Raw genomic sequence first — 18,005 nt, forward strand, 5'->3', positions numbered from 1 at the left:
GCAATGCTATGTACGGGTCCAGCTGCAAGTAACTCCCAGCATTAGCTTGATTTTGTTCCAAATATCAGACCAGAAGCGTTTTGCAATTGGGCAATCCCACCATATATGCCAGAGATTTCCCCTCTGATGACAATTTCTAAAACAAAGATCTGATTGTGTGGGGTAAAAAGATTTATCCTGGCAGGTGTATAATATGTCCTGTGGAGGAGCCTCATAGAAGTCTCTATTGAGGAGTAAAATAAAGAGTTTTTCGTAAGTGTGGTACAGCAATGGGCCCATCTGTCATCTGTTATAGAAGACCCACAATTTGTTTCCCAGTCCACCTGTACTTTTAGTTTGTTATCAGAATTAGGCTAGTAAAACGTAGCATACAGTTCTGAAATAAGGCCTTTTTCTATCTAACCTCAAAAGGTACATATAGTAAAACGTCTTGGTCTTTGCCTATGCTATGTAAAAAAAAAAAAAAAAAAAAAAAAAATTTGGTCAGTCTAGTAGACTCCTCAACAGGAACATTGTTGTGGTTTCCAAATTGTGTAGAAGAACTAATCTTAAAAGCTGAAACAAACCTACCAAGTGTATTAAAACCTTTAGCGATCCACCAAGTAAATTGTCTAGTATTGCGGTAGGTCTTCTGGAAAGTCTGGATTATTAAAAATGTTAGTCATGCATGATACATGGGATTGCAGGCGGTGGATTTAGCCCATAATCCCATACAATGGGAAGAGATCGGTGATAGTTTTAATAGCGGAGACAGGAATATTCCTTGCTCACATTATTCCTGGCAATGTCAAGGGAGTCAGTAATTGGGACTCTAGGTCTACCCAGAGTGGTGCAGAGTTTTTGGAATTAATGGCGGCTAGTGGAGCTAATGGTGCTGCTAAATGATAGTTAAGTAAAAGGGGAGCATATAAACCAAGTCTTTGGTGCGTGCCAATGTTGTGTACTTAAAGGGATACTGTAGGGGGGGGGGGGGAGAATGAGTTGAACTTACCCGGGGCTTCTAATGGTCCCCCGCAGGCATCCTGTGCCCGTGCAGTCAGTCACTGATGCTCCGGCCCCGCCTCTGGTTCACCTCTGGAATTTTCAGACTTTAAAGTCTGAAAACCACTGCGCCTGCGTTGCTGTGTCCTCGCTCCCGCTGATGTCACCAGGAGTGTACTGCGCAGGCACAGACCATACTGGGCCTGCGCAGTACGCTCCTGGTGACATCAGCGGGAGCAAGGACACGGCAATGCAGGCGCAGTGGTTTTCAGACTTTAAAGTCTGAAATTCCAGAAGTGAACCGGAGGCGGGGCCGGAGCATCAGTGACTGACTGCACGGGCACAGGATGTCTGCGGGGGACCATTAGAAGCCTGGGTAAGTTCAACTCATTTTCTCCCGACCCCCCTACAGTATCCCTTTAATGCGTGCCTTCCGCTTTCTCCAGATTAGTTTTTGGATTAAAGATTGAAGATGTCGGACAGGCCCCTTTTTTATGGGGATAGGGAGGGCCCTAAAAAGGTACAGAAGTCTGGGAAGGAGGGTCATCGTCACAGACGACAGCCTGTACTTTCAAATGAGCTTATCTGCCATCTCTGCTGTGGCAGTCATGTGACACAGGGGAGAGACCAAATTACAACTTGTGATTAGTCACATATGGGGGGGGGGGGGAATATTAGACAGGCTAAACTCTCTAAATACATACAGGGTAAATTTTTCTATGTTTTCCTTCTGTCCTGTGCAAGAGTTCAGGTCCACTTTAATCAGATTTGTTTGTTACCTTTGGCATCAGTTTTTCATCCGGTTTTCTGTTCCACTTCCTTCATCATCTGCTTACTACCCGTCACCACATTCCTTTGCTGCAGCCCATTTGGTCCCTGCATGCTAGAAACGCCAGCATACCGATCCCAAAGCCTCATCAGAAGCATCAGGCTCCCAGTGGCTTGCAAACAACCAATGGGAATCCTCCCTACCAGGAAGAATTTTCAATAGTCTTTTCCTCAATGAACCAATGAGAATCTTACTTGGGGAAGGACAATTTCCATTGGTCTATTGCGAATCAATGGGAGCCTGTTGGGGCTCGGACCAGTAAATCAGCGTTTCTGCTGTGCAGGGATCTGACCCCGCAGACATCCTGAGCAGCCACTCACCGATGCTCCGATCCGCGCCTCCGGTTCACTTCTGGAATTTACGACTTTAAAGTTGGAATACCACTGTGCCTGTGCGGCCACGCCCTCGCTCCCAATGACGTCACCACGGCCGCACAGTCAGTGTTTTTCCGACTTTAAAGTTGGAAATTCCAGAAGTGGACCGGAGGCGGGGATCGGAGCATCGGTGAGTGGCTGCACGGGCACAGGATGTCTGCGGGGGACCATTAGAAGCCCCAGGTAAGTTCAACTCTTTTTTCCCCCCACAGTAGTCCTTTAATGAACACTGTGTTCCTGTAGGCTAGCATTAACTCTGTTATGCTGGGGATACACGGTATGTTTCTGTACCGGGTATCGACCAGCTGATGGGGCCAGCTGAATATTATCAGCTGGCCGGGTCAAGCCGCTCGACTCCCGCCCGCTCGATCCCTGCCGGCGGACAATGGCAGGGAATCGAGCGCTGATAAAGAAGCGGGGACGAGCGGCAATCGACCCGCGCGGACGAGCAGGGATGCGGCTGAGGTCGATCCGGCGGCTAATCGGCCGCTGGATCGACCCGTGTATTCCCACCATTAGCCTCCTCTTCATCTGGCCAATCCACAACTATCGTACAGGACCCAAATTCTCATTCCATTTGTCGTAATGGCCCGAACGGTTCCACAGTGAACAGATCCCATTTCTTTGCATAGGATCCGTTTGCATCTGTTCCATTTTGTTCCGCTAAATCAAATGTTTTTTAGTGCCACTGTGAACGTGGCCTGAAACACTCGAGCTGACTGAAAGTGAATATTTAGTATAGAGAGGAGTGTCACTACCCATCATACTGCTGTCCATGTCAGGAAACTTTGACTCCATTTCCTGATAGCTTTGCTAATGATAATATTATGCTGATAAAAGACAATGAGAGGAAAAAATGGCTGCAAAGACGCTACAGTTTATGGACATAAAAAAAACAAAACAAAAAAAAAAAAACAGACCAGCAAATATTTTAAGTTAATGTACTTAACCTGTCCAAAATTTTATTACATGCAACCTGCTTAATTTGAGCGGGTCTTTCCTTCCTTCAGTTTACTTTTTTTGTTACTTTTATATAACCTAGAAAGAACTGCACACTACATTTCACAGCAAAGAAATAATGAATACGTACGGTACATACACCGGTGCAGCAAACAAGCAGCCCAGTATAATAGTGTCGGAGCTGTTAGCAAACTAGAGATTGCCCTCAGATTTGAAAAGGTGTACCAAACTGCAAATTCTGTCAGTACCCAGTAAAAAATAAATTAAAAATAGGAAATATATAGATAAAAAAAAGAAAAAAAAAAAGAAAGACAATAAGCAAAATTATAGAGTAAAAAAAAATAAAATATGAAGGGAATGAAAGATGAAGGAAGAAAAAAAAAAAAAAAAAAAAACAGGGAGGGGATGAGAACAGAAATGATGCTTCCACTCTGGAGTCACCATAAATTCACAGCATTCAGTGAAATGCCTTCAGTTTATTCCATGGGGCAGATTTATTACAATAAATAAGAAAACTGAAGCAAAGCTGATGCAATTGTGCAGGTAATTCCCCAATCGCATCACTTGTTCCACTTTTACACCATTTTTGTTTCAAATTTTCCTTGTACAGGATCTGATAGATCTCTGCCAGTGACTAATACCCTAACCACATTTCCCCCCAAATAAGACAGGGTCTTCTCAAATAATTTTTGCTCCAAACTTAGTTAGGGCTTATTTTCCATGAACAATTTACAGTTATTCTTCAAAAAATAAATAAATAAAAATAATAATAATAATAATAATAATAATAATAATAATAATAATAATAATAATAATAATAATAATAATAATAATATAGTCATGTTCTCCCACTGTGGAACATTAAATCCAGAATTCCACCATATTTTTCTAGTGACTCCATTTTCTTTTTCCATGTACAACAATCTACATTTCCCGAAAGCTTGACACTTGCAAACCCTAGAGGCCTATCTAGCCGGCGTGCATCTGAGACACACCATAAGGATTCACACACGTGATGCGAGTTTTTGCTGTATGCTGTCCATTTTTAACTCTGCATGTGAATCCAAGGCAGATTTCAATAGGCTGCATTGCCCCATCAGAATTCACATAAAGGGAAAGACAGCAAATTGCACCTAGTGGAAACGAGCCCTTAAGGTTCTGGATCTAGTCACGGAGTGTTTTGCGTGCAATTCTTTTAGGGGTGTCTGCTTTCCTTGGTAAAGGGCCTATCAGTCCTGCTGCATTCTATTGATAATTGATTTTACATGTATACGGCAGCTGGGTGGCAACTAATTGAATTTACTTTTTATGAACTGTAACAAGGGCTTGTATTTTGAGCATTCTCAAACATCTTGAAAAATCATGATATGGTTTAATTTAGGGTTAGGTCTTATTTTTGGAATAATGGCATTTATAAAAAGGTACACCGAGAATTCAAAATGCAGCAGAAAAACGATTTGAGCGTGAAGAAATGAGACGCCAGGAGATGGCCATCTGAACCGGACGTTGGTGTCCCTCGAGTCAAATTAAGTTGTACAAAAAATAAAACATTGCTAGAAATTTTTCCAGGACTCAAATACAGTCTTCAGTCCCTTTTGATGCCATTTATCACAAACAATGTATAAGGTTTATATAGAATATTTGGTAATCAGAACATACTTTTATTAACATCTCTAGTTTTACTCAGCAACTATTAAAATCTATCTATCTATCTATCTATCTATCTATCTATCTATCTATCTATCTATCTATCTATCTATCTATCTATCTATCTATCTATCTATCGGAGTCTGAAGACGTTAGACTGAATATTACTGGTGGCTAGCTGTGTGAGATTATATTACAGTATAATAAATAGTGTGTGGGAGGTTAGGTCCACACTATGGCAGACTGGTAATATGTATGGTAACAGCAGATACAATTTGTCCACCCATATAAGATTTTATTTCCTTTTAAACAATACCAGTTACCAGTTGCCTGGCAGTCCAGCTGATCTCTATGTCTGCAGTAGTGTCTGAATCACACACCTGAAACAAGCATGCTGCTAATCCAGTCAGAGCACCAAATATGCATGCTTGTTTGGGGTCTATGGCTAAAAGTTTTGAGACAGGCTCAGCAGGACAGCCAGGAAATGTGTATTGTTTAAAAGGAAAGGTCAGCCTCCAGATCTCTCTTACCTCAGGTTCCCTTTAAAGATCAGGATCATTGAGTAATGTAACAGGTTAGCACTTACTGTTCAGTGTGCAGTAGAGGGACACAAGCTGCCACTGGATGCTACAGTAGTGGGAAGGCATTCCCTGCAGTGATGAATGCTGGATCATCATCTGGCAGAGTGTCAGAAGAATGCTAGAGCAGGTAATTACTTGCTAGGAGACCGTCTGCTTTCAACTCTAAACCCTGGTACACAATTTCAATTATGATTGGCCAATCACTTACCAATTTTACCACCTCCATGTAGTATGAGGGTTTACTTACACAATCTGCTCATGGTATCCAATATCTGTTAACGCTCATACTACATGGAGGTGGTACAATTGGCCAATCATAATTGAAAGTTTGTACTAGGCTTCAGGGTGCATACACACATCCATGTAGTATGAGGGCCAACAGATTATGAATGCCATTAACAGATTGTGTAGGTAACTTCTTATACCACCACATGGAGGTGGTAAATTAATTGTTCATTGTTTGGCCAATCAAAATTGAATGTGTGTACCAGGCTTAAGAGAACAGTTTTCTGACAGCACTTTTTGATTCGTTCGGTATGCTCTAAACCCACAGCTGAACTCTGGTCCCCTACCATTCGTGTCCCTACCTCTCCCTCTAGATTGTAAGCCTTTGGGCAGGGTCCTCCTCCTTTTGTGTCATACCTGATCATGCACCCCCATTACTGTGAACCCATGCTATGCATCTGAGTGAACCTAACTTGCCTAATCTCCGTGCTCCCCTCCAGTGACTGACTAAGCATTACCTCATACTGTGCTGTGTGATCTGGTTTTCGTGTATTCCTGTATTGTCATATTGCTGTATGTCACCCCTAAATATTGTCTGTAACCTAAATTAATGTCCAGCGCTGCATAATATGTTGGCACTTTATAAATACAAATAATAATAATAATGACAATGCATTTTTGCACAAAGAATGATCCATAAAAAGTGTGGTGTGGAGGAACCTGAATGGCTTGTAGAGTCCAGACCTGACTTCCACTACTCTGGAGTAACCAGAATGTGAGCTAGGCTCTATCACCCAACAACAGAGTCCGACCTTACTAATACATGTGCATGGGAGGAAATAACTTCAACTATTTTTCAAAACCTAGTAAAAGACCTCTCAAAAAGGGTAGACCTTTAACCTCCCTGGCATTTGATTCCAGGTTTTTGTAACCCAATTTTTTTTTTTAATCATGTAGCTAGCCTAGCGCTAGCTGCATGATTAAACGGAATGACGTCATCAACGTCACAGGGAGTCCCGATCCACCCCTCAGTGCTGCCTGGCACTGATTGGCCAGGCTGCGCATGGGATCTCGGGGGGGGGGGGGGGGGGGGGGGGGTTGGGGCTCAGCTTGTCCAGAACGCTAAGGAGGGTTAATAACAGCAAAAGAATAGAGGTATGGTACTGTTAGCTAAAACATATTTTTAGAGAAGAGTGGAGTAAAGCCATAGCTTTGTGGTCAAGATGTGGTCAATAGTGAGCAATGCCACATTCAGCATACTTATAGTGCCAAAGTTGTAGATTTAATTTGTGTGATAGAAGTTGTTGGCATTCCCCATAGTTGGATGAGTGCTAGAAAATTATGACCCCAATGTACCAGTGCCCCGTGTGTTGTCCAGTTCTAACAACTTCAAATCTCTCCAAACAGTCTAGTGACCACAGATCCCCTCCCAGTGTGCTCCAGCGTTTTATTGCTTGATCTAAATCAGAGAGTTTACTAATGTTGTCAGGGGGCTTTATTGTGGCAGCTGGATGGTTAGAAAAATCAGCCAAGTGCAGCACTTGGCAAAGAGGAGTTGGGCAATACACTGATGCACGTATGGTAATTAATATAAACCCTAAACATATCAAGGTAAAGTGAGTGGAATCTAAATGCCAGTACTCAAATGCCCAGAGTGAAAATTCATACTGCAGGAGATAAGCAAAACAAGAATGTTCATACCATAGCAGACTATTGCAGCTTTGGCTCCACGATAATAGATTCGGCTCATGGCCTCATAACGCTCTGAACCAGCAGTGTCCTGAAGGAAAAAAAACAATAAACTATAATAGTGCAATGGTTTATCAAACAAGGAGACAACACAAACCCTACCCACACACTACCACAATACTAGCCATATTTGGCCTTTGCATCCTTCCACACTCGCACATATATTGGTCCCGAGACCCTCACACAATCTATCCACACTCATGAGAAGCTCCGCCCACCATATAGGATCATGTCACATTCTGTTTTCATATAATATTATTATTATTATTCTGTAGAGAGACAGGAATCCTTGGATCCTCAGACTTGAAATATCAGTCATGAATGTTGCTCCCTTCACCCTGCCATCAACTCACAATACAGTATACATCAAGTCACAAAACATAACATACATCTGTAGTCACAGTTCTACATTATGCACTCACAGATGTCTTTCCTACAGTATGCATGCAGTCTGAACACTACAGAATCAGCACAACAGGAATACAAACAGCACAAAATAGTAGTGCACAATCAACACTACGACTATCCTGCACTACATGGCTGCATTTAAAACAAGTACGTCGTTCAAACAACACTGTACACGTGGCCAACTGCACAATATCAGCCCGACAGTTGTGTGAGTTAATACTTTGGATGGATCGGGCAAACCGCCTTTTATCAGTCACTCTTCTAGTAGTTTGCCATGCGTACACATGCCTGATTGTCGTCTAACAGACCAAAGTCAGACGATAACCAGGCGGTTTGGTTGACCGTGTGTACAGGTCCTAACCTCTTCCCGTTTATGGACGTACCTCATATGTCCAGATCTGTGCCTGTGTGTTCCTGGACATACAAGGTACGCGTGCATGCCCCCTAATTTTCTTTGATAAAGTGCATGTGAAATTAAAAAAAAATATTACCCAAAGAAAGCCTAGTATGTCCTTAAAAAAAACAAAACTATGCATGTATCAATTTGATGTCAAAGGTATTAAAAAGTTATTGCTGTATTAATACTGACACAGCTGATATGCCAAAATTGCCAGGAACCTTAAAGGACTTCCAAGGCAACGAATACAATCTATGTTTACTTACCAGGGACTTCTACCAACCTATAGCAGCAGCTTCAGTCCCTCGCCACAGCCCTGGTCCTGCTGGCCGTCCATAATGATCGGCGACCTGCCGGCGGGTCGGCTCTTCAGCGGCGCCTGCGCAGTACATGACAGATGATGTGGACGCGGAACAGCTGACCCACCGCTGGGTAGCAGATTTTTACGGGTGGCCAGCGGGACACCGAGGTAGACCGGGCTGCCTCAGAAGTGGCTTGGGGGGGGGGGGGGGGGGGTGGGTAAAAACCCTAAAACCTTTAGCAGTTAAGTAAACTATACAATTTCTCTCATATAACAGCTGCATATACTGTACTTTACAGTCTGCCCCACATGCCTCAACTTAGTCACACAGACAGCGATAAAAACCACTAAACATTCAATTCACTTGCAAACAAACCAGCTCAAAATGAATAGCACACACACACACACACACACACAAAATGCAATATGAACAACTGGCAGAAAGTGACACTAAACCCTGCACGAGTCACTACACAGCCCTTTCGCACTGAAACACAGCACTTGCCCCATACATTGTAGCTCATCCACTAAAACAAAATACTTAACAGAAACTTTCAAACTCTGACACAATCAACAGTATGTCACAATATTGCCCATCACCAGGAAGGGAAAAAAAAAAAAAAAAAACCTTTTGTGAACACTGAAATTATACTGTCATATACACAAAACATCATGTCCACACACAAATTCACACACCAACATCACAACCCACTGAAATCTACACAATGCTTTACAACAACAACAAGAAAAACCCTCACAAGCCACTCTATAACTTAATCATCAACACAATAAATAATATACACACATATACCTACACTATTTTACATGTCATGCACACACACGGATATACCTTCACACTGTGCACACATAATATAAACTCACTAGCACATATGTTTTACTCACTCATCTGTATACACACACATATACCCTACACTTTGCTATAAACCAATACAATCCACTTTTACATGCAACGCACAAATATACCCTATACTTACTCACATACTGTACACACACACAAACCCTATACACTTACTCACATGTTCAAGAGTTTTTAGATTCCTCTGCATTGACACCCCTGTACTATATGCTTATACACACACTTTGCTTAAGTCAAACATTCCGGTATGATTTTTGGGTTCTTTTCCGTTAGGCGGGCGCAACCACTAGGTGGCGATAAAACTCCAGCCGAGTTACATCTTTCCCTACTATCCATGGCGGCCTGGAGGGGGAATAGTAATGAACGCCACCTAGTGGTTGCCCCCGGCTAACGGAATAGTACCGATTTTTGTTGTGTTGTGGGAGAAGGCCAGAGCATTCCAGAAAAAAAAGCTTCTTGAGCAAACATAAAGGAGAATGTACAAACTCCAAGCAGATAGCGTTCTTAACAGAGGACTTGAACACTGCAGAGTGAGAGTGCTACTAACCACTTACCCACTGCACAGTGACATTATATATGTCAACACTGTATAAATACATAATGAGAAGAGTTAGAACCTCCACTGCAAAACATAACAGTACTGATGTAAAAGGATTTTTTTTTTTTTTTTTTTTTTTTTAAGATGCAGGTCTTAAACATTTAGTCCTAGAATAAAACAATACACAGTCAAAAGGTGGCCGCAAATGATCCAATCTGCCGAAAGATTGTTTCCTAACACTGCTATAACTGATTGGAAACGATCAATTATGGCCACTTAGGAACAGAACTTGATGACTGATCCAATCAGATCAATGGGGTCTATCAAGAAAAAAAAAAAAATGATCCAACAAATCTGGTCAGATCAGTCAGTTCATTTTTGTTTGTTAGTGGGCATGATCAATTATAGCAGTGATTCAATTATAGCAGTGTTCGGAACCGATCGATCGAGAGATTGGATCATTAGTAGCCCCCTTAATAAATAGTAGCAGATCTATTATGTACAATAAACAATAGAGGGCAGCATAACTCGCTCATACCCATATTCCCAAAGTCACGGTGCGTCCTCCTACAATCATGGATTTGGCAACAAAGGCTGCACCGATTGTCTAAAACAAAAAACAAAAAAACAGTATGAGATTGACAGACAATTCTATAATTCAAAAAGACAAAATCTGTGCTGCCATTACTTGAAAACCTACTTCATAGAATTATGTAATATCCATAGGTTTTCTTGAATCAGATGTAAGGTGGTGGAATTTAATAATACCTGGCTTAAATTAGCTAGTTAACTGCAGCTCTATATTGCAAAAACTGGTTACCTCATTTTAGTACATGATTACTTTTAGTATATTTAAAAATTAAACCATTGTCAACTCAGATCCTCGATTGCTGTAGATCATTATGAAATGCAAGTTATCATACTATCTGGTGTGGATTAAATATCAGTCTCCTTGTTATTAGCAGTTTCTGGTGAAACATTTTCCTCCCTGTATGAATCCATCTGGAAGATGATAGATATGTTATGTGGCTTTAGAGACAAGATAGGCATGTTCTCCACTGGCACAAAGCCAATACACCCAATCCCTGCCATTACATAGCTTTGGCATGGAGCCTGCTGTAACATCTACACAGTATATGCACACAATTGGCTCTTGTGCATGCTATATTGTTAGATCACACCCTGATAAAGCACACAAACACTGAGCGAAACTGGTAGGTAGGTGGAGCCTCCTCATCAGCAGCCACACGGAGATGGCATTTCCCATAACCCAATAAGAATACTGTATTGTGTTTGTGTGCTTGAAGTTAAAGAGAACCCGAGGTGTGTTTAAAGAATGTTATCTGCATACAGAGGCTGGATCTGCCTATACAGCCCTGCCTCTGTTGCTATCCCAACCCCCCCTAAGGTCCCCCTGCACTCTGCAATCCCTCATAAATCACAGCCGTGCTGTGAGGCTGTGTTTACATCTGTAGTGTCAGTCTCAGCTGCTCCCCCGCCTCCTGCATAGCTCCGGTCCCTGCCCCCGTCCCTTCCCTCCAATCAGCAGGGAGGGAAGGGATGCAGGCGGGGACTGGAGTTCTGCAGGAGGCGGGGAGAGCAGCAGACTGACACTATAGAGATAAACACAGCCAGCTCTGACAAGCTGTTTGTCAGCAGCGTGGCTGTGATTTATGAGGGATTGCAGAGTGCAGGGGGACCTTAGGGGGGTTTGGGATAGCAACAGAGGCTGGGCTGTACAGGCAGATCCAGCCTCTGTATGCAGATAATATTCTTCAAACTCACCTCGGGTTCTCTTTAAGGGAGAAGGCAAAGACACTCAACCAGAAACTTTCTAGCACCAGCTTACCTTAAATTAATGCTATTACTCATGTCATTGCCTCTACAGCTGACCTTGTATGTTGAAGTCTGGGTCACAGAAAGAATTTTTGGCAACATAAATGGTTCAGTTTCAGCAGTTACCAGCTACGTATATACAAAAGCCTGAGGTCGACTCGGCATGCTTACTGAATATCAGCTGACGTTTCACCATATCCTGTACCAATCAGTGTAACTTAAAGGACACCTGAAGTAAGAGTGATATGGAGGCTGCCGTATTTATTTTGTTTTAAACAATACTAGTTGCCTGGCTGTCCAATGGATCGCTCTGGTCAGAAGTGTCTGAATCACACACCTGAAAAAAAGCATGCAGCTAATCTTGTCAGAAACATCTGTTCTGCATGTTTGTTCAGGGTCTATGGCTAAAAGTATTAGAGGCAGAGCATCAGCAGGCCAGCCAGGCAATGTGCATTGCTTAAAGAGAATCTGTATTGTTAAAATCTCACAAAAGTAAACAAACCAGTGCGTTAGGGGACATCTCCTATTCCCCTCTGTCACAATTTCGCCGCTCCCCGACACATTAAAAGTAGTCAAAAACAGTTTTAAAAAAGTTTGTTTATAAACAAACAAAAAGGGCCACCAAAACAGGAAGTAGCATGATGTACAGTATGTCCACACATAGAAAATACATGCATACACAAGCAGGCTGTATACAGCCTTCCTTTTGAATCTCAAGAGATCATTTGTGTGTTTACCTTCCTCCCTTGCAGCTCTCATGCACTGAAGAGTAAAGGTGCCCATACACTCGTCAGATTGGCAGCAGATAGATAAGAAATGCATCTGATGGTCTATCTGATGCGTTTTTAGAACATTTTTTACCAGGATAGAATTCCAACAGATTTCAGTTTGAAATCTATTGAAATTCGATCTGATGGCATTTTTTTGCCATCAGATTTCCATTAAGGCCAATGCAAACTGATAAGCAATCTCTTCAGATCGACCTAAATTTTCCACCCTGCCAGTTCGATGGAAATCCATCGAAATCGATCGAAATCGGCCATCGATCGGTCGATTGGCCAACCGATTTGCAATCGATCAATCGATCGGGATCGATCGGTCGGCCAGAAAATCGGCTGAGTGTATGGGCTGCTTAACAGGCTGATTGTTTCTTCCTGCAGACAGCTCTGCCCAGTGTCTGTATTTCCTCAATATGTGTCAGCCAGCTCCTTTCACATCCTAACAGAGGAGGATTTTTATCCAGCTCTCTTCTCTCACTGATAGAGAGAAGAGACTCTGCTGGCTTGTGTAAACAACACACACAGGAGTGTGCATAGAGGGGCATGCATAACAGATCAACACTAAAGAGTTGGCAGCCTTCCAGACACAGGATGACAAGTCCGACAGGGGAAAGATAAGCTGATTTATTACAGAGACTGTGATAGTAGAAAGTGCTGCAGTAAGCCAGAGCACATTAGAATAGGTTTAGGAACTTGTAGGATGGTAGTTAAAAAAAAAAAAAAAAAAAGTTTATGCTGTTGACATAACTACAATTGCAAACAGCTTCATTAATATTTTATAATTTCTTATTGTTACAAAATCAGAGCAGCCATTTTCTGCTTCTTATCTGAATCTCTTCTTCCCCTTGCCTGAGAAATCCCTCCTCTCCTTCCCTCTGCCTGTGAAATGCATGCAATTTATGTTATACAAACAGCATCACATGTTATAGGCATCGCAGCACAATTGTCCAAGTCTTTCTGCACCAGCGACTAGAATATGAATGAAGGTGCCCGCAGCACAGCCGTATACGCTTCCTTTACCAGCAAGTAGGATATGGATGAAGCCGAATTGCCGATACCACGTTATGCTGCTCACTGCATCTGAAGCCGGTTCCTGGCCATGCCTCCTTATGAGCCTGCTCCTCCCTCCCCAGGACATGCTCCCATGAGCACTTGCAAGCTGGGACCTGGGACTAGAGGCCTGCGCGGGTTCACTTTTTCATACCCGCACCCGTCCCGCTTTCTGGTGAATTTGATACCTGCAACCCGACCCGCACCCGCAGAACCGCTACCCGCTTTTTTACATTTTCTTCTAAAGCACCCCCTCCTTTTGTGTCACCAGCCCCTCCCTCTAGATTGTAAGCCTTTGGCAGGGCCCTCTTCCCTTGTGTATCATACTTGACTGTGTGCACTTTACCCAGAATTTGGAACTGGTAATTTTTTACCACTACCATTCCAGTTTATGATCTGGCATTGTACTATTATCTGCATTGTGTTGTGTATCTTATTGCTATTACCTGTATTGTTGTATCTATGGTCTGTTACCTGTATTGTTCTGTCAACCCTGTTATTGTCTGTAAGCCTATTTATTGTACAGCGCTGCGTAATATGTTGGCGCTATATAAATCTAATAAATAATAATAATAATAATAATAATAATAATAATAATGTGCACATTTAAAGTAACATTGAGCTGTAAAGTTAATAAAACCTATTTTTATACAAAAACCAAAAGCTAAAGAAGGTTTACATGCTTGCTTTCACTACACGCGATCCGCACCCGCAACCATACCCGCACCTTAAATCAATTCGGGTACCCGAACCCGACCCACATTTCGGGTTACCCGCAGGTACTCGACCCGCTGCAGGCCTCTACCTGGGACACCTCGGCGGTGGAATGGCTGGGGGGGGGGGGGGGGGGGCGGCACAGCTAGCATTACCTAACAAGGGAATGTGATTTAAAAAAAAAAAAAATTATATTTTAAAACATGTGTAAGTGGCACAGTTACCACAAAACATAAAATTCATCTCTGATCCACTTAAAGAAAATAAATATGGCAGCTTACATATCCCTCTCACTCACAGGTTCCATTTAAAGGACTCCCGAGGTTAAAATGTAAACCAATCTCGGTGTCCTGCTGGCCGCCCGTAAAGCTTCTGCGCATGCGTGGGCACTTACATCACCGATGGTGTACTGCGCCTACATTAAAGCAATAACTGGTATAACTAGGGGAATTTCTTTGTAAACACTCGAAGGGAAAAGCAAGAAGGGTGGGGGGTGTAGCAGGGAAAGCAGGAACCTTCTAGAGTAGCGTATGTATTTCCCCGCATACACAAGTGACCACAGTATTCAGACCATGCCAACAAATAAGAGATAATCAATGACGTGCTCATGTTAGAAGGCTTGAAAATCACCAGGTAATGCACAACTCAGAAAACAGATTGATCTTTAGTTAAAGAGAATCTGTATTGTTAAAATCGCACAAAAGTAAACATACCAGTGCGTTAGGGGACATCTCCTATTACCCTCTGTCACAATTTCGCCGCTCCCCGCCGCATTAAAAGTGGTTAAAAACAGTTTTAAAAAGTTTGTCTATAAACAAACAAAATGGTCACCAAAACAGGAAGTAGGTTGATGTACAGTATGTCCACACATAGAAAATACATCCATACACAAGCAGGCTGTATACAGCCTTCCTTTTGAATCTCAAGAGATCATTTGTGTGTTTCTTTCCCCCTGCATCTCTCATGCACTGAAGTTTCAGGCTGCTCTTTTCTTCCTGCAAACAGCTTTGCCCTTGTCTGTAATTCCTCACTATGTGAAAGCCCAGCCAGCTCAGAGGAGGATTTATCCAGCTTGTAAAAGATAAGAGAGAAGAGATAAGCTGCTCTAATCTAAATAACACACAGGCAGTGTGCAGAGAGGGGCCTGGAAGGGGAGTTCATAGCAGAACCACAACACTGAAGAACTTGGCAGCCTTCCAGACACAGGCTGACAAGTCTGACAAGAGAGAGATAAGTTGATTTATTACAGAGACTGTGATAGTAGAACGTGCTGCAGTAAGCCAGGACACATTAGAATAGCTTTTGGAACTTGTAGGATGATAAAAAACAGGATGCAATTTTTGTTACGGAGTCTCTTTAAAGGACACTTGAAATGAGAGGGATATGGAGGCTGCCATATTTGCAGTCCTCTTGATCTGTCATCAGTAGTGTGAGTCACAACCCTGAAACACACGTGTATGTTTTTTTAAATCACTCCCTCATCTGTGACTAATCACAACCGTAATTTTATCTCTCAGCTGTATCAGCACAGGAATCTCAGCTGCCCCACTAGAGTGGATAATTTGTAAACACAGGATGTTAACCCTACGTCTGCTTTCATTAAAGCAGGAAGTAGACATACTGCAGATTTACTGCAGGATTTGTATCAGCTGTAACAAATAACTGTTTTTCTTCAAAGGTTAACAGTTTAAACAGTTTTCGCAATAGTGATCCTTTAAGTAGACCACCACTTAGTACACAACAGTAAAACACAATATTTTTTAATTTGTTCAAAACACACTAATGCTGGCCATACACTGGTCGATTATAGGATGATCAATTGACCTAACAATTCTTAGAAGCAATCCAAAATAGATGAATCGATCGAACAGGAATCCATTTTTTTTGCTTCGTTCGGAGACTATTTTCGATCGCAAAATAAGCACCTTGATGAATCAGATCGAGTAACAGTTGTTCGAATACATAATGAAAAGCTCTCAAATCTTGTTCCATCGATTTAAATAACCCGACATACCCGATTGATTAATTTTAACAATTGAATCAAATATAGTCCGATAAGAATTAGTTCTACATCAAAAATGACAACTTTTTGATTTGATTTATTTAAGTTATAATAATCAAAGTAAAAAATATATGTATATTAAATCGACCAGTGTATGGTTAAGCTTCACTCACAGCAGTGAGGGCTGGTTCACATTGGGACGATTTTTCAGTGATTTGCTAATCAGCAAAACGCTGCTACAATGTTTCCCTATGGATACATTTAAACTGCAGCGGTTGCGATTTGGATTAATCGCAAAACGCGCTGCATGCAGCATTTTGGGGGAGATTGCTCTGTGATTCTCATTCTATTGAACAGGAATCACAAGAGCAAATATCGCTGAATCATGGCAACTTGCGAGATTGGGGCTGTTGAATCACAATCGCGGATGCAAATGCAATCGTGGTAAAGCTCCCAATGTGAACCAGCCCTAAGAATTTGTGAACATGCTCACTATACTATAGCCACCGCTATCTGCCTCTGGACCTCTTTGTTGTGGGCTGGCTCAAATTTTCTTCTGAACTCCAAGAGATAAGGATCACTGAGTATACTTGGCCTACTATTATCCTGATGCGCTGATCCCACTTTTTGCGCTACTATTATCCTCAGCTACTATCTCTGGGCACCTTTTGTTACAATGACGTTATTTAGAGGTATGTCAGTAAACCAGCTAGGATCTAATTGCAGGGACAGGGGAGTGGTGTGAACTGCTAAAAGTGTCACCTAAAGGGGCCCATACACAGATAGCATTTCCACTACAAAAAGATTCTCGTATCTCTGCTGCTAATGTTTTATTTCTTAGCTGTACTACACATACACATCATTAGATCATAAGTTTATTTTCACTTCAGATTCCCTTTAAGGACTTATATCCATTGGGACCCATGGCTGTTACCTATGCAGCTGGGTTTAGATAGGCACGGCTTCCCATGCAGCTTGCAAGCAGAGATTGGGTGAACAGAATGAGCAACTGCTAGGCTTCAGATATGTTGTAGTAATAATACAAATCACACTATTCAGCCATATAGAATGCTTCAAATTGTAGACATTGCTGTGATTGGAGAACGTACCCTATAGACTTTAACACTTGCTCTTCTCAACCATACTAGCTCTATGGCTTTTTGTGTTCCACTTAACATTACAATTATTTCCGATTAACATTACGATTGAAGTGTTGATTGTGTTACCTATCGAATATACAGTTGTATAGTGTATAAAGTTCAATTCTCCCACAGATCTCATGGACACAAATCTACTTTTGCTTTTAGTTCTTCCTCACCAAGTTGTCTACACACAGTGATAAATGGAGTTTGGGTAAAAAACACCCTGCTCAGCACCAGACCTGAGTAGTAAACAAGGCAGCTGTAGTGGACAGATCCCATCCCGGACAGGCAGCAATGGGAAGGAAGTGATGAGCAGTAGTATTTTCCGCATGAATGGCAGGGGACAGGGAAGTGGCGGAGACAGTAAGCGGTACTCACATTCTGATAAGGTCCCAGTAAGAAGCGATGATGGACATATCTCTCCACCAGGCTGGTCTTCCCCACCGACTCCTTCCCCAGCATCACCACCTTACAGTCCACCTTCTGGCCGCTCATGGTAGCTCTGGCTGGGACGGACGATGCTGCTGCTGCTGATGATAGAGCGTCAGTCACCTGGCAGACAAAGCACAGAGTCACCTGTCAGGCCCGCTGGTCTATCGGCCATAGCGGAGGTGA

General features: G+C 42.3%; 1 protein-coding gene across 3 annotated transcripts in view; it reads right to left on the reverse strand.

The window, feature by feature from the left end:
- The window catches only part of RAB24 (RAB24, member RAS oncogene family), a 34,279-nt gene that overhangs the window by 15,448 nt on the left and 826 nt on the right, over positions 1-18,005 (reverse strand). For 2 of the 3 annotated variants that reach the window (XM_068277070.1, XM_068277068.1), the window contains exons 2-4: positions 17,769-17,942; positions 10,406-10,474; positions 7,299-7,377 (exon numbers count right to left, since the gene is read on the reverse strand). In XM_068277070.1, the coding sequence (XP_068133171.1) occupies positions 7,299-7,377; positions 10,406-10,474; positions 17,769-17,885 (265 nt within the window). In that variant the 5' untranslated portion in view covers positions 17,886-17,942. Of the gene's footprint in view, positions 1-7,298; positions 7,378-10,405; positions 10,475-17,768; positions 17,984-18,005 lie in introns of all 3 variants that reach the window. The other variant, XM_068277069.1, reaches the window with a different exon arrangement.

This window comes from Hyperolius riggenbachi, chromosome 3, assembly GCF_040937935.1.
Source record: "Hyperolius riggenbachi isolate aHypRig1 chromosome 3, aHypRig1.pri, whole genome shotgun sequence".
Lineage (NCBI taxonomy): Eukaryota > Metazoa > Chordata > Amphibia > Anura > Hyperoliidae > Hyperolius > Hyperolius riggenbachi.